Source organism: Euleptes europaea, chromosome 12 (genome assembly GCF_029931775.1).
Source record: "Euleptes europaea isolate rEulEur1 chromosome 12, rEulEur1.hap1, whole genome shotgun sequence".
In the NCBI taxonomy this organism is placed as follows: Eukaryota; Metazoa; Chordata; class Lepidosauria; order Squamata; family Sphaerodactylidae; genus Euleptes; species Euleptes europaea.
The window spans coordinates 59490708-59513142 of NC_079323.1; the positions used below are offsets into that span (position 1 = coordinate 59490708).

At 44.0% G+C, this 22435-nt stretch overlaps 1 protein-coding gene across 1 annotated transcript; it reads right to left on the reverse strand.

The window, feature by feature from the left end:
• Nucleotides 1-7656: 7656 nt before the first annotated feature.
• KCNE1 (potassium voltage-gated channel subfamily E regulatory subunit 1) lies at nt 7657-20202 on the reverse strand. Its single transcript, XM_056858696.1, has 3 exons — nt 20039-20202; nt 18359-18367; nt 7657-8172 (listed from the first exon to the last, which is right to left on the reverse strand). Exons 1-3 carry the CDS (start codon nt 20200-20202, stop codon nt 7773-7775), a joined length of 573 nt encoding a protein of 190 aa, XP_056714674.1. The 3' UTR covers nt 7657-7772.
• Nucleotides 20203-22435: the final 2233 nt, after the last annotated feature.

Consider the following 22435-nt stretch of genomic DNA (forward strand, 5'->3'; position numbering starts at 1 on the left):
CTGTAAATCCTGTAATACTGGCGTTAGAGTCTCCATTGCTGTGTGATGGTTATATATAACAAGAAAAGTCATTCTCCAAATTCAATCCGTTCGGCTGTAATGTATTAAAGAGATGTATGAAGTAAGTCTCTTTTTGACGTAAGATTCTCTCAGTATCCCTTCTGTCATAGCGTTTACCCACAAGGTTCCAGATCACAAAAAATCTAAGATCGTTCTCAGAATGGCGCGCCTTTATGAAATGATCGACTACTGGCACATTTGATATTTTCGCACGTATCCTCGCCCTATGTTCAAGGATTCTTGCTTTTATTGGTCTAGTACTCCTGCTATTACAACTGATCTCCAGCCGATAGAGATCAGTTCACCTGGAGAAAATGGCCGCTTTGGTTATTGGACTCTATGGCATTGAAGTCCCTCCCTCCCCAAACCCCTCCCTCCTCAGGCTGCGCCCCAAAAACCTCCTACCGGTGGGGAAGAGGGACCTGGCAACCCTATGTGAGTTTGATCATGGGTCATGTTTTTCCAGTCAAAGGGCCAGGGGTCTCCAGTAAAATTCAGGAGTTGTCACTCTTTATAGCAAATGTTTCTTTAAGGTAATTGATTTGAAGAGGATTATTTTGCAGTTAGGCAAACAGAATGGATGTCTTCTGCTCAATAAGTAGACTAATGAGCAGTTTTATTATTTTTTTTAAAAAAACCATAGCATGTAGAAACAAACAAGATTTCTTAGAAATATTACAAAAGCTAAGTGCTAAGTTAGTCACGGGCAACCAAGAGTGCTGTGTTCTGGTTACTTTTGCCCCCACCCCCCATCACTCCCTGATCCCTGAATAGTGTATGCTTGACCTGAGCAGAGACAAAGCATAGCAAGTGGTGACAACTCTTAGTGATTGCCAAACCTCTGGCTCTTCATAATAGCTGCCTTTGTGTGTGCCATTGGCACCTAAAGGAGCCAGTGCTTTGAAAGTACAACGTGTTACTGATGCAGGTACCGAGAACAAACAGGAATCTTGCAGCACCTTAAAGACTAACAAAATGTTGTTCCAGCAAAATGCTTTCACAGACTACAGCCCACCTCTTTAGATGCAAAGATGCAGACTTTTTATGAAGATGGTATGAAAAAGAAAAAGAAACTGCTGAAGCAAGGGGCCAACAAATGAGGGCACTACATGGTGAAATGTAATTATGCCAAATTCAAATGTAATCACACACACACACACACAAAATAATAATACAGAGACGCTTTACGATTTATGTTCCGTTTATTAATACCTGTAATGGATAGGGAGTTCCAGGTTTTGCTAAGAGAGTTAACAACACCTGTAGTGAAAAAGACATCCCAAGTCCTGGTTCAAGCCTAGAACCAGACACTGGCAAACCTCATCATGGATGCCTTTTTAGCTGTTTCAGGTCTTTGGAGGGTTTTTGTTTTTGTTGCAGAACAGTGATATTAATATTAGCAGCAAAATGTCCTGCAACAATGAAATGTTCTCCTACTGGTTTCTGAATGCTGCAATATTTAAGGGGTATAACGGATGTTTAATGGGTGTTGAAGTAAACAATGTATCAGAATAATGATCTACCAACAATAAAATAATTATTAAAACAAAAACCTGGTATTTCATCCACCAAAGAGGATTTCTTTGATTGAAACCCAAGTGCAACTCCTCTCGATTTAGGCCTTATACCACATATGTCTATGATCATTATTATATGTCATAGCGTAGAACAATCACAGTGACTTCTCCATAGGAGCAGACCACTTCTTCTCCAGCATAGGCTGATGAGGGTTAGCACTGCAAGCAGCCACAGGAGGGAGATGGGCTTTAGGCCCTGCCAGCCAGCCAGCCAGCCACTTCAACTGCATACATTAGCCAATGGGAATAGGGTTGCCAACCTCCAGGTACTAGGTGGAGATCTCCTGCTGTTACAACTGATTTCCAGCCGATAGAGATCACTTCATGTGGAGAAAGTGGCTGCTTTGGCAACTGGACTCTATGGCATTGACGTCCCTCCCCTCCCAAACCCCGCCCTCCTCAGGCTCCACCCCAAAACCTCCTGCCGGTGGTGAAGAGGGATCTGGCAACACTAAATGGGAAGCAGGTGTCAAATGGGTTTTAAAAGGCCTGCAAGTGCCTCCCCAGTGCTTTTGCCATGGATCTGTGTTAGGGTTGCCAACCTCCAGGTGGTGGCTGGAGATCTCCCTCTATTACAACTGATCTCCAGGCGATAGAAGACAGTTCCCTTGGAGAAAATGGCAGCTTTGGCAATTGAATATGGCATTTAAGTCACTCCCCTCTCCAAACCCTGTCCTCCCTAGACCCCACCCCCCAAATCTGCAGGTATTTCCCTACCCTATTGCACAGTACAGCATTATCCTATAACTTCTGAGCAGGGTAAAATGTTTTTACCATTGACCAGTATTGGCTTGAGAACTTCAGGGTTTGTTGTTGCTGTTAAGCCTAATTTGCATTATAAGTTTTAGGGGAGACTGATATTTTCAGGAACCATAACATGCTGCAACTAGACAATTAAATAGGACACAACTGGCAGGGACAGTATATGTAAAAGGGTGTGTGTAAAAGGGTGTTGATGAAGTAATTAATCCCGGTGAGCAGCCTGAGGCATCACTTAGGTGTGGGAGAAAGAGGCTTTTTCAGACCAGCCTCTTGAGTCTTTGGGATTTGTTGAGACCGTGGGATAGACACGTTCTGAGAGCAGGACTGGCTCACCTATCCAGAGGTAAAGGGTATTATGGGGGCAGGACTCAATATGACCAGTCTCAGCATACTTGATTTGTGGCTGCGAGGAGCCATGAACTAACTGTATTTAGGTGCAAGGCTCACCTATACCTTGGATGTAGATGATGAGGGATGCCGTCTCACCTGTCTTGCCAGTGCATACGGAGTTGGCCAAGTTATTAGCATTTTACTTTTGTACATTTTTTAGGTGTGGATAAAGTTGGAGTTCAGGATTTAATCTATTAAAAATGTACGGTTTCTATGTGCAAAGCCTCTGCTGTGGTAATTGTTAGGGTTGCCAGCTCCGAGTTGGAAAACGACTGGATATTTTGGGGGTGGAGTCTGAGGAGGGTGTGGTTTGGAGAGGGGAGGGACTTCAGTGCCATAGAGTCCAATTGCCGAAGTGGCCATCTTCGCCAGGGGAACTGACTTGTAATAGCGGGAGATCTCCAGGCACCACCTGGAGGTTGGCAACCCTGGTAATTGCCCATTTTCAGTGTGCCACTGGCCTCCCTGCCTTTTGATATTTATATTACAATGTTAACATAGGATGCAATCCTGTGCGCACGTAAGTAAAACTGAGCCCCACTGGACACAAGAGTCAAGATGAATAGGATCGTGCTGTAAAAAACTTACGTGCATGGCCAAATTTAGATGTAGATCCTGTGGTTATCTTCTGGAAATAAATTTGGTCATACTGAATCATACAGCAAATTTGTTAAGAGTTCTGAAGACAAACTGAAAATATACAGATGGGTTTTCTAGCGAGCCGTTCCAGCCACCCGGTCCTGTGGAAGCTGTTAGTACTCAAGAGGCACAACTAGTAGTGAATACAAATATATGTTTATGAGATAAAGGTTGGAGAGAACAGCCTCTAGGCTTGTCAGGTCCTCACTTTGAGATGTTGTTTATACCTTTGAATTTTCTATAGGGTGAACAAGGCTGCTGCTGCTGCTGCTGATGATGATGATGAGATTTCTCTGTGTGCTGTAGGGTTGCCAATACCTGGAGATCTCCTGCTATTACATCTGATCTCCAGCCGATGGAAATCAGTTCACCTGGCGAAAATGGCCACTTTGGCAATTGGACTCTATGGCATTGGAGTCCCTCCCCTCCCCAAACCCCACCCTCCCATGGCAAAGAGGGACCTGGCAACCCTATTATGCTGACTAACATTGCTAAGAGGCCTGGAGAAAAATGCCCTGTACCTTTGCTAGAGGCGTGTGTGTGTGTGCAATAAGTGCCATCAAGTGGCTTCCAACCCATGGCGACCCTATGAATCAATGTCCTTATGACACACACCCCTTCCAACCACTTCAATATCCCACTCACTCGGCCCGGCCATATATGCTGAGGGGAAAAGGCGTTGGCCTGAGTATATTTGTGAGGATAATTATTTTCCTTCTCCTCCTCCAGTCCCACACCCGTATTACCTCCGTGAGAAATAGGAGACAAGAGGCTTTTCAACTTAAACAGAGAAAACAGGGAAGTTTATTAAAGAGAACTCTCAGAGATTGGTTTTTAAGAAAAGGCAGAATATTTTGGAGGGAAAAGTCAGAGTTCGGTTGAAACAAGCAAGATTGCTTCAGAGAAATAGCTTAGATGTTTCCTTTACTCGAGATAATTCACAGTGGGTAGCCGTGTTAGTCTGTCTGCAGTAGTAGAAAAGAGCAAGAATCCAGTAGCACCTTAAAGACGAACAAAAATATTTTCTGGCAGGGTAGGAGCTTTCGTGAGCCACAGCTCACGAAATGCAAAAAGCTCACAAAATGCAAAAAATGCAAAAAAGAAGTACCTTGATCTGATCTAGTAGAAAAGAGCAAGGGTCCAGTAGCACCTTAAAGACTAACAAAAATATTTTCTGGCAGGGTAGGAGCTTTCGTGAGCCACAGCTCACTTCTTCAGATACAGTATCTGAAGAAGTGAGCTGTGGCTCACGAAAGCTCCTACCCTGCCAGAAAATATTTTTGTTAGTCTTTAAGGTGCTACTGGACTCTTGCTCTTTTCTACTCCTTTACTCAAGTTACTACTTTACTCAAGTTCTACTCCTTTACTCAAGTTACTTTCAGTTCTCAAGCTTAGTTCTACCTCACAGAACTATTATTCAGACGTTCAGACTCTCAGTCTGTCCCCAGCCTAGCTCTCTCTCTGACTACTCCACCTCAGTGGGTGTAATCCTCCACACCTCCCTGCACCCGGAATAGCTCTACCTCAGGGACTCATTCCCCTTGTGACCTGAGAATGGGTCCTCTCTAACCCAGTTCTCACTCCTGTCACTACTACAGGCTGTGTGTGTCAATAGCTCCGGCTTTCACAGAACCCCTCCGGTTCACACTAGAGTACAATCTCGCTTCTTCTTCGTCTCCCCGCCCAGCTCCGAATGCTTCTGTCCCTCAGAGCTCAAGAGTGTCAGCCCTGCCCACGCTTGCTCCGTCAGCTCTTGCTGCTGGCGAACCCCTTATCCGTCCCTGTCCTCCAAAATGTCCTGTCATCGACAGCTTTGCTCTGGCCTTGCAAACCGAGCCATGCCTTCCTTGATTGAGTCAATGCAGCTCATGTTGGGTCTTCCTCTTTTCCTGCTGCCTTTGACTTTTCCTAGAAAAGGCCAGTTCTGAACCATGCAAAATCACACACACACACACACACACACCCCAATTGTAAGACTGAGAAAGCCAGAAAAAAGCCTCCCACACCAAGTGGAGCGCAGCAGAAACATGAGACAAATGCATCACAGGTTTATGAGTGACACTTTATTAATTTTTTTTTTTTGGGGGGGAAGTGTATTCTATAAAGGAGAATCACAATAACAACGATTGTACAATACAATCACAGTCTCAAATCCAAGTAGGCCAACATTAAGCAAGGGTTTGATTGACAGACATGAGCAGATGATACATGCCATGAAAAGCTTCAGAGGCTGATTTCTGCAGAGTAAACTGCAGTTAAAAGCATGCACACAATCCAGTCCATTTCCCCCCTTTTATCATTCGGGAACCCTCATATTGTGATCTTTTACCTGCCTCCCACTACACCCTTTACTGCTATTAGAAGTTCCTCTATAGAGGAAATAGGATAAAGTTGCAATCCTCCCACTTTTAAAATAAATAAATAATTGGCTTAAAATAACATCGAAGTTATATAATAACCGGAAATTACTAATACCTTCAGTGAAAAATATTAAAGGGAAAGGAAACCCATTTTTTTTCTGGAAGTGCAGTTTTTTACTATAGTAATATGTCTGCTGTGTCTAAAGAAGACTGAGCAGTATCTAGCAGCTGAAATGGTTTGGGTGCAATTTGTATGTTGTGGATTCCACACATTTTTCTTTGACTTTAATAGTTGGGGCTAAAGTATCTGTTAAATTGAATTACAACTGTAATATGTTTAGGGTTTAAGCTTTAAAATGTAGCATTTAGCATCTAGCTTAAAGCAGAAGAACCAGGTGGCAAAATGTTTCTGTCAAGAAAGGGGGGGGGAGTACCAGAATCAGGCAAATGGGACATATCTTTATAACTAGCACTGAGAACTGTGATATGAAAGGAATTTGTCAGCAATTTTTTTAAAGGTTTATGGTAAACTATTTAAAAAGAGAATGGAGAACAGAAAGGAAATCCTCTGTAGGTTAAGATTTCATTATATATTTTCATTTGCTCTAGTGTGCCACCTGCTGCTACATTTGAACTGGGTAATCTGGTGAACCAGGTTGGTTTCACATGAAGCCTTCTGCGTGACCTTGGGCTAGTCACAGTTCCTTCTCAGCTTCACCTACCTCACAAGGTGCCTGTTGTGGGGAGGGCAAGGTGATCCTAAGCTGCTTTGATACTCCTTAAAGGTAGAGAAAAGTGGGGTATAAAAAACCAACTCTTCTTCTGTTTGGTCCTTTCATACTATTAGCAGGCTATACATGGGTGACTGCATTTGTCAGCCTTTTAATTTATCTTTTATTGAACTTGCTTTAAAGTTGCACAACCACTCATAGCCCTGGTTATTTTCTAAGTAAATACCTTTCCCTAGACATCAGTCTGGAGTGGTTAAAACCCCAGCATTTTGGTGGCTTATAGTTCACAAAGAAATGATGTGACCAGTATCACATTAAACTAACTTGGTCCTCCGCGAATCCTCATGAAACTGATTGACAACAGGTTAGGTATCTGACCTATGTGAGATCAAACCCTAATCTCTGTCCTATTAAAAAATGCATTAAGGCATTTAAAATTTAAAAATCATCTGCAGGGAGGCTTAATTTTTGCCCCAATTGTTTTGGGAGAGGCTAAGGTGAAAATGGATTATAGCCTGCAGAAGTCTCCTCAAGAGATACTGAAGCTAAAAAGAACAGCATTCCTACAAGTACAGCTATCCAAAATGCATTGGATTTAGGGTTGCCAACTCCGGGTTGGGAAATACCTGGAGATATTGGGGGTGGAGCCTGAGAAGGGCGGGGTTTGGAGAGGGAGAGACTTCAATGCCATAGAGCCCACCTTCCCAAGTGGCCATTTTCTCCAGGTGAACTGATCTCTGTTGCCTGGAGATCAGTTGTAATAGTGGGAGACATCCAACCACCACCTGGAGGTTGGCAACCCTAATTGGATTACTAATGCTGAAGATGTACTTTTCTCACTGTGGCTACATCTGACCGACGGGATGGATTCGGACCTGAAAGCCGCCTAAGAGCAAGCTGAACCAAGTGGACCCTTTGGAACTAGCAGCTCCGCAAAGGCTGGGCTATAACTGAGCAGCAGCCCTGGTTAACTGGCTGCCAGTGGTCCTCCAATACAGTGCCTCCCCCGCCACCCCTCCAGGAACTTTCTAGTAAGTTAAAGGGTCAGTCCATCTCCGCTGACAAAGTGGGCTCAAGCTGTCTCTTTTGCTGCAACAAACCAACCTTTGGAATTTGTTCTCACTACATCTGGGAGTTCTTCCGAAAGACTGGTGTTTTCATGTCCTTTTGCTTTTCGTGAATGCATTCCAAGAGCTTTCTTTCGTGCTTGTGGAAGATCCAGCATGACACCAGTCCCATTAACTGGCCATTGGCTATGAAGGCTTCACTTCAGGAATATGACTAGTAGGTTGCTCTACAGCAAGAGGGTTTTCAAACACACAGCACAATCTGTAGGTTTCTGCCACTTTGGCATGCAAGTCGGCCTTGTCCTTCTTATGCCAAATGTCAGTGGCAATGTACACATTGTAGGGGTCATGTGAATGTTCAAGCTTTTTAGAACGGATGTAGCTAAGCATTACTCCTAAGGTGAAGAAGCCAAAGATTCCAAGCAATAACAGAATATACACTGCTTGCATGTGGTCAAATGGAGCCACAAGTGGTGGCTTCGGTCTGCTTGTTTTGTCTATGTACTCTTCGAACAGTTTTGAAAGCATTATGCTTAAATCTGTGTTATTGGACACCTTCTCCATTGTCTTCAGCAGGACGTCACAGCTTCTGGTTCCTAGAGAGGGTTTTTTGGGGGAAAAAACACTTTAAAATAAAAGATTGGAATAATTGTATTCATATATTGAGTCTGACATTCTCTGCATTAAAAAGTGATGAAAATGAAGGAGATTTTGGTTGGGGTATATTGCTGAAGGTCTGTTAGTTTGAGTGGAGTCATGTGAAACATCGACTAGATCACTATAGACCTTGCGTCTTGTCTGCATTTGCCGTGGAACACACTCTACTTGTAACTTTATGGCTGACATTACAGGGCACTTTCACACATCCTGAATACTGCACTTTCAATCAACTTTCAATTCACTTTAACAATGGTTTGCAAGTGGATTTTGCTGTTTCACACAGTAAAATCCAGCTGCAAAGTGCATTGAAAGTGGATTGCAAGCAAAGTATTCAGGATGTGTGAAAGCGCATTACTCATACTATTCCTTTTTTAGACCAGACACAATAAACACATTAACTCATATTGCCCTGTCATGTTTAATACTTATGCCTTGTTTCAGATTTCTGCAATCCTTGTCCTGTTACGTTGTTCATCAGATGTCTCCTCATCATACAGATTATATTGACTGACATTATGTAATCCACCTTGAGTCTCAGTGAGAACATTAATAAATAAAGCAAATAAATATGTAGTCTGCAGGCTGAGTGATAAGAGTAAGTGCTTTGCATTCAGAAGACCCCAAATTCAATTCTAGGCATATTCTTATATCCTGCTCTATATCCCGGCCAGAGCCGGGTTCAGAGCGGCTAACAATAATAAACACACACACACACACACACACACACACACACACACAAATATATATGATTTAAAACCAATCAAATACAATAAAATTATTATTAATCAGTTAGTTGGTGCTAAAATCACCTCAGGGATCCATGGCGAACCTGGGGCAAAACAGTAAAAGTCCCCAATTGCGCAGTATAAGATGGAAATTTAAGAAAGATGGGGAAGGGAGGCCAGCTACGGTGGATACCGTTGCTGTCCTCAACTACAGGCCTGGTGGAACATCTCAGTCTTACAGGCCCTGCAGAAGTGGGCAAGGTCCTGTAGGGCCCTGATCTAGGGATGTCGATTCTGTTCGGCTCGAACTGAAAAACAGCCGAATTTCCCCTGATTCGGCGGTTTTTAGTTTGGGACGAACCAAACTCAAAAATGGCAGGAAAAGGGGGGGGGATTCAACGAGTTCGGGAGTTCACGAATAAATCCGGCAAATTCTGGGCCGTCGGTAAGCAGCATAACCGTCAGTAAGCAGCATTCTCCTCCCCCGGACAATCGGTGGCCAAGCTGGGTCTTTTTCTGGCCAATCAGTCAGGATTGAGTACTGGAGGAATCAGCTGATGTGCGGCCTGTGTGTGGGGGTGCTTGTGCACATTCGCTCCTTTCCGAGGTTGCAGGGGGCGCATTTTTGGGGGTACAGACCCCAAACTTTCAGCAGAGCTTTAGACAAGCCTTCTTAAGAGACCCCCCAAGTTTTGTAAACATTGGGTCGGGGTCCCGAGATATGGGCTCCCCCCTTTTCTCTTTCCGTGGCTGCAGGGGGTGCATTTTTGGGGGTACAGACCCCAAAATTTCAGCGGAGCTTTAGATGAGCCTTCTTAAGAGACCCCCCAAGTTTTGTAAACATTGGGTCAGGGCCCCCCGAGATATGGGCTTTCCCCTTTTCCCTTTTCCCTATTGGGATGAATGGATCACCCGATCCTGTATGCATCTCCAGAGCAAAATGTCCCGTGCTTAAATGGAATCGTGTTGGATTACCCAGTCCTCCCACTAAGGAAATGGCATATAAAGATGGCAACAGAATGGGACAGATGAGTCTCTCTGGGTGGGAAATTCTATGGTTTTTGGTGCCATGATGGAGAAGGCCTTCTTCCAGAATGCCACCCGCCTCATCTCAGAAAGTGAAGCACCAGAAGCAGGGACTCCAAAGATGACTGTAGTGGTCAGGCTGGTTCATAAGATCCTTCTGGTATGCTGGTTCCAAGCCATGTAGGGTTTCATTAACCCCAGCACTTTGAATTATGCCTGGAAACAAAGGGGGAGCCAATGTAGGTGGGCCAAGACCGGAGTGATATGGTCCCTATGACCCAAGCTAGTCAACATCCTGGCTGCAGCATTCTGCACTAATTGAAATTTCTGAACACCTTTCATGGACAGCCCCATGTAGTGTACATTGCGATCATTTAATCTAAATGTAACCATGGCATGCAGCAGTGGCCAGATCTTTTCTACCTTGAAAGGACACATCTGGCTAATCAATAAGCCACAGTCCAAGAGACCCCCCCAAAATAAACTACAAACCTGTTCCTTCCATGGGAGTGCAAGACCTTCCAAAACAGATGACACCTTTATTCCGGATCAGACCTCCCACTCATCACTAGCACTTCTTTTTGTCGGAATTATGCTTTAGTGTACTAGCCAACATCCACTCCAAAACTGCCCCGAGGCAGGGTTTCTACAGCTTCACCAGCTGGAAGTGTGAGGTAGAGGTGAGTGTCATCAGCTGAGTGTTCCTGGAAGTAGTGTCAGTCCTCTCTAGGAATTGCCAAACTCCATGGTTTTACCATTGCGTTCAAGCCAATTCCTAGGGAGGTTTTCCTGGAAGTGACATCACGCTGTCACCCAATGACCATGATGTTTCAGCCCCCACCCCCGGTTTCCTATGGTTGAAGTTGCTCAGCTCCCACCTGTTCTATCACCTTGCTCAAGAATGAAATATATGGCTCTGGTTGACAGTTATTGAAGTATCCTGGGTCCAGGGTAGGCTTCTTAAGTGGTGGATCTACCACCCCTTCTTTTGAAGAAGCATTAATTAGCTTTCTCACCCAGTCAGCCAGCCCCTTCAATTTAAGTAGCCATGAGTGACAAGGATCATACAAGGAGGAGGTATTCCTCAAACCTCTAAGGACCCTGTCCTCATCCTCAGGCTGCATAAACTGAAAGATATCCCAAGCAATTGGTCAAGTTGGCATTCTGACCCTGTCACTGCTAACACAGAGTCCAAGTCAGAATCATAGAATCATAGAGTTGGAAGGGACCACCAGGGCCATCAAGTCCAACCCCCTGCACAATGCAGGAAATTCACAACTACCTCCCCCCTCCACACCCCTAGTGACCAGAAGATGGCCAAGATGCCCTCCCTCTCATCATCTGCCTAAGGTCACAGAATCAGCATTGCTGACAGATGGCCATCTAACCTCGTCTTAAAAACCTCCAGGGAAGGAGAGCTCACCACCTCCCGAGGAATCATGTTCCACTGAGGAACTGCTCTGTTAGAAAATTCTTCCTAATGTCTAGATGGAAACTCTTTTGATTTAATTTCAACCCATTGGTTCTGGTCCGACCTTCTTGAGCAACAGAAAACAACTCGGCACCCTCCTCTATATGACAGCCCTTCAAGTACTTGAACATGGTTATCATATCCCCTCTCAGTCTTCTCCTCTTCAGGCTAAACATACCCAGCTCCTTCAACCTTTCCTCATAGGACTTGGTCTCCAGACCCCTCACCATCTTTGTTGCCCTTCTCTGGACACATTCCAGCTTGTCTACATCTTTCTTAAATTGTGGTGCCCAAAACTGAACACAGTACTCTAGCTGAAGTCTAACCAGAGCGGAGTAAAGCGATACCATCACTTCGCCTGATCTGGACACTATACTTCTGTTGATGCAGCCCAAGACTGCATTTGCCTTTTTAGTTACAGCATCACACTGCTGACTCATGTTCAGTGTTTGGTCTACTAAGACCCCAAGATCCTCTTTACACACACTACTGCTCAAACAAGTCTCCCCCATCCTATAATTATGCATTTGGTTTTTCCTACCTAAATGCAGAACTTTACATTTGTCTTTGTTGAAGTGCATTTTATTAGTTCTAGCCCATTTCTCCAGCCTGTCAAGATCATCCTGCATCTTGGCTCTGTCTTCTACTGTATTTGCTACCCCTCCCAATTTAGTATCATCTGCAAATTTAATAAGCATCCCCTCTATTCCTTCATCCAAATCATTTATAAAGATGTTGAACAACACAGGGCCCAGCACAGATCCCTGAGGAACTCCACTAGTCACTTCTCTCCAAGTGGACGAGGAACCATTAACAAGCACTCTTTGGGTATGATCTGTCAACCAGTTGCAGATCCATCTAACAATAATAGGATCTCACCCACATTTTCCCAATTTGTCAACTAGAATACTATGTGGAACCTTATCAAAAGCCTTACTGAAATCTAGAGAAACTATGTCTACAGCATTCCTCTGATCCAGCAAGGTAGTAACTTTCTCAAAAAAGGAGATAAGATTAGTCTGACATGACTTATTCTTGAGAAACCCATGCTGGCTCTTAGTGATCAGATCCATCCTTTCTAAATGCTCAAGGACGGACTGTTTGATGATTTGTTCGAACACTTTTCCTGGTATAGAAGTCAAGCTGATGGGTGGGTAGTTACCTGGATCCTCCTTTTTCCCCTTCTTGAAGATGGGGACAACATTTGCCCGCCTCCAATCGTCTGGCACCTCACCTGTTTGCCAAGACTTTTCAAAAATAATGGACAGAGGTTCCGAAATTACATCTGCAAGTTCTTTGAGTACCCTTGGGTGCAATTCATCTGGCCCAGAGGATTTTGTTTCATTTAAAGAAAGCAGGTGTTTGTGCACTACCCCAATGTCAATTCTAGGCTGCAAATCCCTTCCCTCATCACGTGTTCTGTTTATGCCATGTTGAGCACCACTTCCCTCACGAGAAAAAACTGAGGAAAAGTAGGAATTGAGGAGTTCTGCCCTCTCTTCATCTCCTGTTACAATTTCACTTTCCGTTCCATGCAATGGGCTTATCTTGTCCTTGTTCTTACTCTTTTTTGAGTAAGAACCCTTTTTTGTTGTGTTTAGCATCTCTCGCTAGCCTAAGTTCATACTGAGCTTTGGCTTTCCTAACACTCTCCCTACAAGCACTAGTTATTTGCTTATATTCCTCTTTGGTTATAAGGCCCTCCTTCCACTTCCTAAATGAGTCTTTTTTATTTCTCAACTCTTTAAAAAGCTGTTTATGGAGCCACCCTGGCCTCTTTAGCTCCTCCCATTTTTCGTTCTCATAGGAATGGTTTTTGATTGCGAGAGATTTTTATCTGCAAAGTGCTGATGCAAGAGATTTTTATCTGCTAAGTGCTGAGCAAAGCGGTCACAGCGTACCACTGAGCACTCCACCTCCTCCTGCAGGCAAGATCCGAACAGGCTTCTGACAGAACAGCTCCATTGACCTATGCTGCCCAGAAGCAATGGTGGAGAAAAAGTGTTATTTCTCTGCCACCATCATTGCCATGGAGTAAAACTTTAAAATGAGCTTTTGCCCTCATCCTATCAGGATCAGCTCGAATCTTCCTCCACTATTGCTGTAGCCATTGCCATTTGCAGATCTCCCAGCATCTTATCTAGCTCAGCCATTAATTATACTTAGCTTTTATGTTTCATCATGACTGTGTCTTCTGTCCCTGCAGTTTTTTTTGGCCACAGTCAATTTTCTACATTAATATAATTTTTTTGATGAAAAGTGTGCATATTCTGTGTGTCTACCATTGCAAGTGACTGATAGTGTCATTTTCCTGTGTGTTAGCAACACAGGAACATGCCACCAATTAGCAACAAGCACATACAGCAAAATAGACCCAGGTGCAGTTTATAACATATGCCAGTGAGCACATGGTATACACACACAATTTTCTGAACAAAAGGGACAACTGTAAGAAATTGCCATATTTCAAGTGTCCCTAAATGCATCTTTTTTGGGGACACAAATGCTTCTTCTCTATGTGTGAATGAGACAATAACAGTGTTTGCAGGTATCAACTTTCTCAGCAATAGTAATTATAACCCCCAAAGCACAATGGCAAATAACTCTAAGGAGAGATTGTAGGCTTTGCAACGATTTTTGTTAGCATGGGGAACTGGCATATCGTATGTGTGGCTGGTGAACCTCTGGCACTGCAGTATAGCCCATGCCAACAAAAGCACTATGAGACAATGGATATTCGAATGCACTCGTAAGCAGAGCTTCCATAGGACATGGGCAGTCCAGTGCTAATGGGGGGTAGTTAGTTGACAGCTGGGGACGGCACAGCTGTGCCACCTCCTGAGAGGCTTCCTGATCTGAAAATAAAAATTAAAAATTGACTTTTGACAAAACCCTGTGAAACCTCCCCCATTGAGTTTCACGGGGCTACACCAGCTATTTTGCAAGTGTAACTCGACACCTGCAAAATGGCATGTTCCTTGGGTGAAAGGGCTTTGGGAATTCCCTGGAACATTCCACTGCATGCTGGTGTGGGCATTTGTGCCAGAAAAATGGTGTCTGGGAGGCAGTACTGGCGCTTGAGCATTGCACTGCCATGCTGCTCCCCGGAGTGGCCCCATGCCAGCATTTGTGCCATTTTGGATGGCGCAAATGGCATAGATGCCGGTGCAGTGTTCATGCCGGCTCCTATGCAGCTCCACTCCCCGCCCCTTCAGGACTGCATGGATATAGTACTTGGGGAGAGGTACCTGTTGTGCTTAGAGAGAATAATCTGCGATAGCAGACCCAGCAATGTTTGATGCTGTTGGAAACTGCTTCGTCGATGCTGTTGGGAAGCTGTTTTTCCTGCTTCCTCACAGCATCATGGTGTGTCCATGCTCCTCTTGGGAGGTTTCCTCCGCATTTCTCTGATCTTTCTCAAATCTGATTTGGTGCACAGTTTTGGGAAAGATTGCACAAAAATCCTGAATGGCAGACATGTAGGTTTGGAAAATTTGTATTTTCTGGCTTACTTGAAAGCCATTTCCCCTGACGTTCTACACATGGTTCTGCCCTTTAAAAAAAAGCAATTAAATATTGTTATATAAATATACTGTTATAGCAATATGTGTGATAGGTTCTCTGAATTCCTATCTTTCATTAAAAAAAAATCTCTAATCCTTTCTGTCGTGAGTCAGCCTGAACTCTCCTCGGAGGAGGACGGCGTGGCAGAACAGGGCTCTGCACCTGTGGAAGACTTACCAGAGCACCTGGACCTTAGCCCTGAGCCAGCGAAGATGGATCTTAGCCCTGAGCCAGCAAAGATGGATCTTAGCTCTGAGCCAGTGAAGACAGTGGCTGCAGAAGAAGGCTGTTCATATTGGCAGAGAGCAAAGGAACAGAGAAGCTCATCTCCTCCCGAATCACCCAGGCCAGTTGACCAGCAAAGATTAAAGGTTCAGCTCAAAATGCAGGGGAGGCATCAAAGTGCAAGATTAGCATCCCAGGGTTGTCTTTGCAAAGATTGACACCAGTGGGTGATGCAAGCCAGCTGGCCCCGGAAGAGAGCTCAGATGAAGGGCAATAAAGGTGGGGCTTTAAATTAGGTATTTTGTGGGAACAACCCGGTTGCGAACCACTAGCTTTGCTGCTCGTACCAACACCCTACTGGGAAGCTCTGTGTGTAATATTTCCCTGTTTAGGTGCCAGATTCCAGCTCCTGCACCTGCACTCCCACAGAATCTGGAAGGCCCTCGCCAAGACCTTGGAGATAAGGAACCCGGAGAGTGACCTTGTTCCTTTGTTTAGAGTGCTGACCTTGCATCTGCACTCATGCAGATGCAAGGTCAGCACTCTAGCGACAGACTCTGCTCCCCACCCAGTACCTCCGTTTCCGGGAGGGGTGTCAGAGGCCAAGCTCCACAGCCTGGTCCTTGCCTGTACGCAACACTTTCCGTTGCAGTGATGTGAAGGAATAGGTCTATCTGCAAAGAAGGGGGCTAGAGATTTAAATGAGAACTTAGAGAGTCTGTTATATGTTTTGTTGTAACATTATATTTATATAACAATATTCAATTGCTGATTTAAAAAAATGGAAAAAGCATTTGCCCTGGGGAGCAACTCTAGGAATCACCAGAAATTCTATGGTAAAACTCTGTGGTGGCATGACAATACTTTTGGGTTTACTCAGAAATGTCATCATGTTGTTGCATTGATAGCATCCCCCATTTCCTGCTGAGTGTCAGCCATCAGTTGACAACGTAAGTCCATAGTACATGTCAAAAAACCCAAGCTGGCATCTCTTTCTCTTCAGCTCTACTGAATCTTTGAAACGACACACACTGGGGACATGGCAAGGCCGAAAAAGCTGTGTTTGGCCTGTGGTCAGTTGGAGTTGGGGATATAATAATGGTGTGCGGCATGGAAAATAGATTTTTGTTGGTGGTTTCCTGGGTGGAGATAATGTGGCTCAGTAAGTGGGTTCCACTTCTAAATAATTCCATAGTACTGCAACATTCACACACCACACAGGAATGCCTCTGCCCGCAGGATTATATTCTATTATTAACGGGGTTTTAATCACTGACCACAACAGTTATGTTATGTTGTATATGTTGTGAACCACCCCGAGTCCTGTGTTGAGGAGAGGGTGTGGGTTATATATCGATTAAATAAATAATAAACAGGGGAAGTGTTGCTTGTTAAGTTGCATGTAAAGTGTGAATATTTTTCATTGTGTATATTTTTCATTCCTAGGACAGAGAGAGAATGTGCTGCATTTTAATAGAATGGAAGCCTTAACAGAAGTATGGAATTCATTTTAAGGGAGCCCATATAAGTTCATGGATTTACATCAGTTTTGAACATGATGTATTTCTGCCATCACATACCTAAAAATCTGTGCCGTTACCACATCTCACTGTATCCGCTGCACGTTGCCTACATAAACACTCCCACATAATGTTTGATGACTGTAACACTGCATGCTTAGTTGTTGTATTGAAGTGACCTACACACGTGCCAGCAGTTCTGGAAACGAACTACTTTATGGAGCAGTATGGTACCCTAGCCCTGTGCACAAGTTAAAATGAATGCAGTTACAATCTGCATACAGTTTACACTTGATGTTTTCTTCAGATGTATGTTGAGTAATTTTCATGCTATATTAGATGCATGAATAGCTGAAAATGTGATTAAACACCCACAGTTATCCAGGTCTTGGTCCCCATTTTTATTTGTAAAGGCTTTTTCTTACTAATAGAACGTAAGAACATAAGAAAGGCCCTGCTGGATCAGACCAAGGCCCATCAAGTCCAGCAGTCTGTTCACACAGTGGCCAACCAGGTGCCTCTAGGAAGCCCACAAACAAGACGACAGCAGCAGCACCATCCTGCCTGTGCTCCACCGCACCCAAAATAATAGGCATGCTCCTCTGATCCTGGAGAGAATAGGTATGCAGCATGACTAGTATCCATTCTAACTAAAAGCCATGAATACCCCTTTCCTCCATGAATATGTCCACTCCCCTCTTAAAGCCCTCCAAGCTGGCAGCCATCACCACATCCTGGGGCAGGGAGTTCCACAATTTAACTATGCACTGTGTGAAAAAATACTTCCTTTTATCTGTTTTGAATCTCTCACCCTCCAGCTTTAGCAGATGACCCCGTGTTCTAGTATTATGGGAGAAAAACCTCTCCCTGTCCACTCTCTCCAAACCATGCATAATTTTATAGACCTCTATCATGTCTCCCCTTAGCCGCCTTCTTTCCAAGCTAAATAGCCCTAAGCGTCCTAACCGCTCCCCATAGGACAGTTGCTCTAGCCCCCTAATCATTTGGTTGCTCTTTTCTGCACCTTCTCAAGCTCTGTAATATCCTTTTTTAGGTGTGGTGACCAGAACTGTACACAGTATTCCAAGTGTGGTCTCACCATAGATTTGTACAAGGGCAGTATGATACCAGCAGTTTTATTCTCTATTCCTCATCTAATTATGGCCAGCATGGAATTTGCCTTTTTTACAGCAGCCACACACTGGGTTGACATCTTCATTGAGCTATCCACTACCACCTCAAGATCCCTTTCTTGGTCTGTCGCTGCCAGCACAGATCCCATCAGTGTATATGTGAAGTTGGGATTTTTTGTCCCAATATGCATCACTTTACACTTACTCACATTGAATCTCATTTGCCATTTTAATGCCCATTCTTCCAGTATGCAGAGATCCTTCTGGAGCTCTTCACAGTCTGATTTTGTTTTAACCACCCTAAATAATTTGGTGTCATCTGCAAACTTGGCTACTTCACTGTTTAACCCCAACTCCAGGTCATTGATGAACAGGTTGAAAAGCACCGGTCCCAACACAGATCCCTGAGGCACCCCACTGCTCACACCCCGCCATTGTGAGAACTGACCATTGATTCCTACTCTCTGCTTCCTATTTTTCAGCCAGCTCTCAATCCATAAGAGGACTTGTCTTCTTATCCCGTGACTATGAAGTTTGCTTAGCAGTCTTTGGTGGGGGACTTTGTCAAAAGCTTTTTGGAAATCCAAATACATAATATCCACGGGCTCATTCCTGTCCACATGCTTATTGACGCTTTCAAAAAACTCTAATAGGTTAGTGAGACAGGACCTACCCTTACAGAAGCCATGTTGGGTTTTGCCCAGCAGACCTTGCCCTTCTATATGCTTGACAATTCTATCTTTAATAATGCTTTCCATCAATTTACCCAGAACAGACGTTACGCTAACTTGCCTGTAATTTCCTGGGTCCCCCCTGGAACCTTTTTTATAAATGGGTGTTACATTGGCCATTCTCCAGTCCTCTGGTACAGAGGTTGATCGAAGGGACATATTACATATCATCATCATCATCACCTTTATTAGGCATTTACAAATATTACAGATCTTTGTTAGAAGTTCAGCAATTTCTCATTTGAGTTCTTGAAGAACTCTAGGATGAATACCGTCAGGTCCCTGTGACTTGTTAGTTTGCAGTTTGTCTAGACGTTCTAGGACTTCCTGCCTTGTTACCACTATTTGCCTCAGTTCCTCATTTTCCCCTCTCCAAAATCTCTGTTCAACAGTGAAGACAGATGAGAAGAATTCATTCAGTTTTTCAGCAATCGCTTTATCCTCCCTTAGAGTTCCTTTACTCCCATTGTCATCCAGTGGTCCAACCGCTTCCCTAGCTGGTTTCCTACTCCTAATACGCTTAAAGAATTTCTTATTGTTTGTTTTGATGTGTTTAGCAATATGCCCCTCAAAATCTTTTTTTGCATCTCTAATTATCTGCTTGCATTTCCTTTGTGCAATAGATGTATGCATGTATCTGTAGGGCATTCAGGGTGACATGTGAGCAGGGCTGAAGTTTTTCATTGATCAGAGAGTATGACCATAGTCCCCCTTATGCCTGCATTCCTTATTCTCCACATCTTTAGCATGCATGGTAAGGATATCTCTGGATCAGTACTGTGATATTCACAAGGGTATAAAGAGTGGATTAAAAAGGCAGTATCTAATGTTAATCGTTAATGTCTAATAAGTACATTTTAACATTTTCATTTCTTTCTGAACATTCATAGAAACTCTGAGTGATATTACTACATTGACTGGGGGGAAATTAAAAAGTGAGGCACACACATACACACACAGAATAGTCAAACTGTTTAAAATGTTTGTATCGTTCAACATCGTATGCAAAGCTTCCTAGCTACAAACCTCCCCCAAACCATTTTACTTCCATGTCGAGATACGTTGAATTTACATTCAGTACACAGATGGTAACCTGACAGGCATTTTGTGGAAACGGCAAACATTTCAAATATTCATCCCCCGGTACTTTCAGATTCAGTGAGAACATTTCTTCCCACTCGACAATTTCATTTTACAATACACACCTGCATGAGAAAAGAGAACACACACACACACACACACACACTGAGCAGAACAGACGCCAGTCATTGCTCTGGGTGTAGCCGAGTAGAGAAGGGTGTCTGCTTCTGATCAACTAGCAGACTTAAGCAATGGCAGGAGCTTATCCTGAGCAGCACAAAAGCCTGGCAAGCAAACTGGAAAACATGCAAACTCACCAAGCTGTGTGAAGGAGGGAGGCTGCAGCCTGGGCGCTGCGAGTCAGGCTCACACTCTGAGCCCGGTTGGGAGTCAACCTGAGGTCTGGGTGTTGGGAGTCAACCTCACACCTCTTGTTTGTTGGGAAGGAGCCGGTCAACTGGGCACGAGGAGCCAGCCTCATGCTATAAGTGTCCGGGGGAGGGAGCCTTGAAGCAACTGGTGAGGTGGCTTGCCACAGAGGCAGGTGACCCAGAGACACAGACTTCCAGGTGTAGAAAGGATGCCCAGCCACCAAAACAAGCTGGGAAGTGTGTCATGAGAGGTTGCCATACTTGCACCACCAAACAGTTCTGCACATTTTCTTGCTTCATCACTCATAGTACCAGCACTGAAATATTTATTCTGGCTTTTATGAAAGATATATTTCACACGGCCAGGATTGAATCAAAGGAGTTCACCCCCTCCTTTTATTCAGCCCACTAACATAAATTTACTGGACACATGGAATCTACTGTTCTTCTCTAAAGTAAGCAGAGATGTGTTATAGCGTAAACCTTGCACACATTGGACCCTGTTAGGTTTGGGCGAATCCCCAGTCATTCGGTCACAGCTACCCATCTGTAAAAAACCTGCTTTAAAGATCTACTTCAGAGCATTATTTGTAGGAGTGAATTAAAGAAGGATAAATTAACATTGTACTTTAAGTTTTAATGTGCTACCTTGGGCTCCATGCCCCCAAGCGCACTGTTATTCCTAGTAACACACCCACACTGAAGCAGGGTGTGCCGTCCCTTCTCTAAACCCTCTGAAAATGTCTCCACCTCTTCCCTGTCTCTCTTGTTCTCCTGATCTTTTCATAACGTCTGCACCCATCTTTGAAGGGGCAGATGGCAAAGCTTTGTTTTATAATGAAAAGCCGCTTGGACAGAGGCCATTTCAAGCAGAAGGTAAGGTAAACAAGGCTAGGTTGGACTTTCACAAGGGGAAAAATAGCTGGGGATTTGTGGGTGGGAAAGGGTCTGGTGGGGGGAAAGCCAGGCAGCCCTCTCCCCCACTCACAAACCTTTGCATTAAAATGGCTCAGAAGGCAGCTTTTCGTTTTACAAACAGGCAGGCTGGTCTTTGTTACATTATTTGCATGTAACCTATAGTCATTTCACCTTACACCCCTCTCCTTTTATGCCTGCCACTTTCTCACATTGTCTTGGATTTGCACTCGTAGCTATTGAGTAACAAGGAAAGAAGTGAAACCTGTTTAGGTGAAATGTGCTTTTGAAACCCCATAAGGGAAAAACAGCTGAAAGAAGTTGCTGCGGAAAAATGGTGGGCAAGTAAGGGGTCAAGAAGCGCCTCTCCCCACCCACCACGTCTCTTCTTCAAGAGGCAACCTTCTCTGCCCTGTTTGTGGGCTCTCTAGTGCAACCCGTTGACTGTTGTATGAAACAGGATGCTGAACTAGGCGGGCCTCTGGTCTGATCCAGCTGGGCTTTTCTTATGTTCTTACTGCCACTTCTCACATTACAAAGTACAAAAGTTGGGTCTTAGGACCCCACCCTGTATAGTAGTTAAGCATGAGTTGTGGGTTCTCCTCAATTCCCGTACCTAATTCAGAAAAAAAAAAAAACATGGCCCACATGGAGAAAACCATGCATGGCCAAGGGATACAAATGAGTTTCCCCCAATGTGCCAAAAGCACACCCCTGGACAGGAAAATGGCCATGGGAAAAGGCTGAAGTCCCTTCCCCACACATGCTATGATTCTGATTTGAATCAGGCAACCCCTGCACAGCAATTGAGGAGAACCTACAATTCCCACTGGACTGTTATGGCGAGGACTCCAGATCCAACCTGTGCGCTCTGTAATGTGTAAATTGACGTTATATATGATGGATTTAGCTATTCTTGGAAACACTTTTAACTAAGTAGGGATTAAACAAACACATTTTCATGTAACTTGTAGTTTGGCCATCAAATTAGTAATTTTCTAGTCTCCTTAAAAATTACATTTTTAAACGTAGTTTAACAGAAAACAAACTTTCCACCTCTTTCTATTATGTATGCTGGTAGACTGTGACTTTTACAGAAGAGAGAGAACCATGTCGAAGAACATCTTCTTTATTCACGCCAGCACATGCAGACAGAACTACTCACTTCCTTTCATTACCAGAAAAAATGTTTGCCATCCGTGTGTGAGATGTGTCAACTTCCACTGGATAATCAAGGGGATTATTTATTTGACTGGAAGTCTGCATTGTTAGAAAATGGCAGGTTGGTGATTCATGGCACGGCAAATGCAGATTTCACGAGTGTTGAAACCATACTGTGTATAACTATACCTATATTAGCTCATACTTGAGACTGGGTAAGCTCCAATATAGCTTGAGGCATGATGAGAAAAACTGAAAACAGAGAGA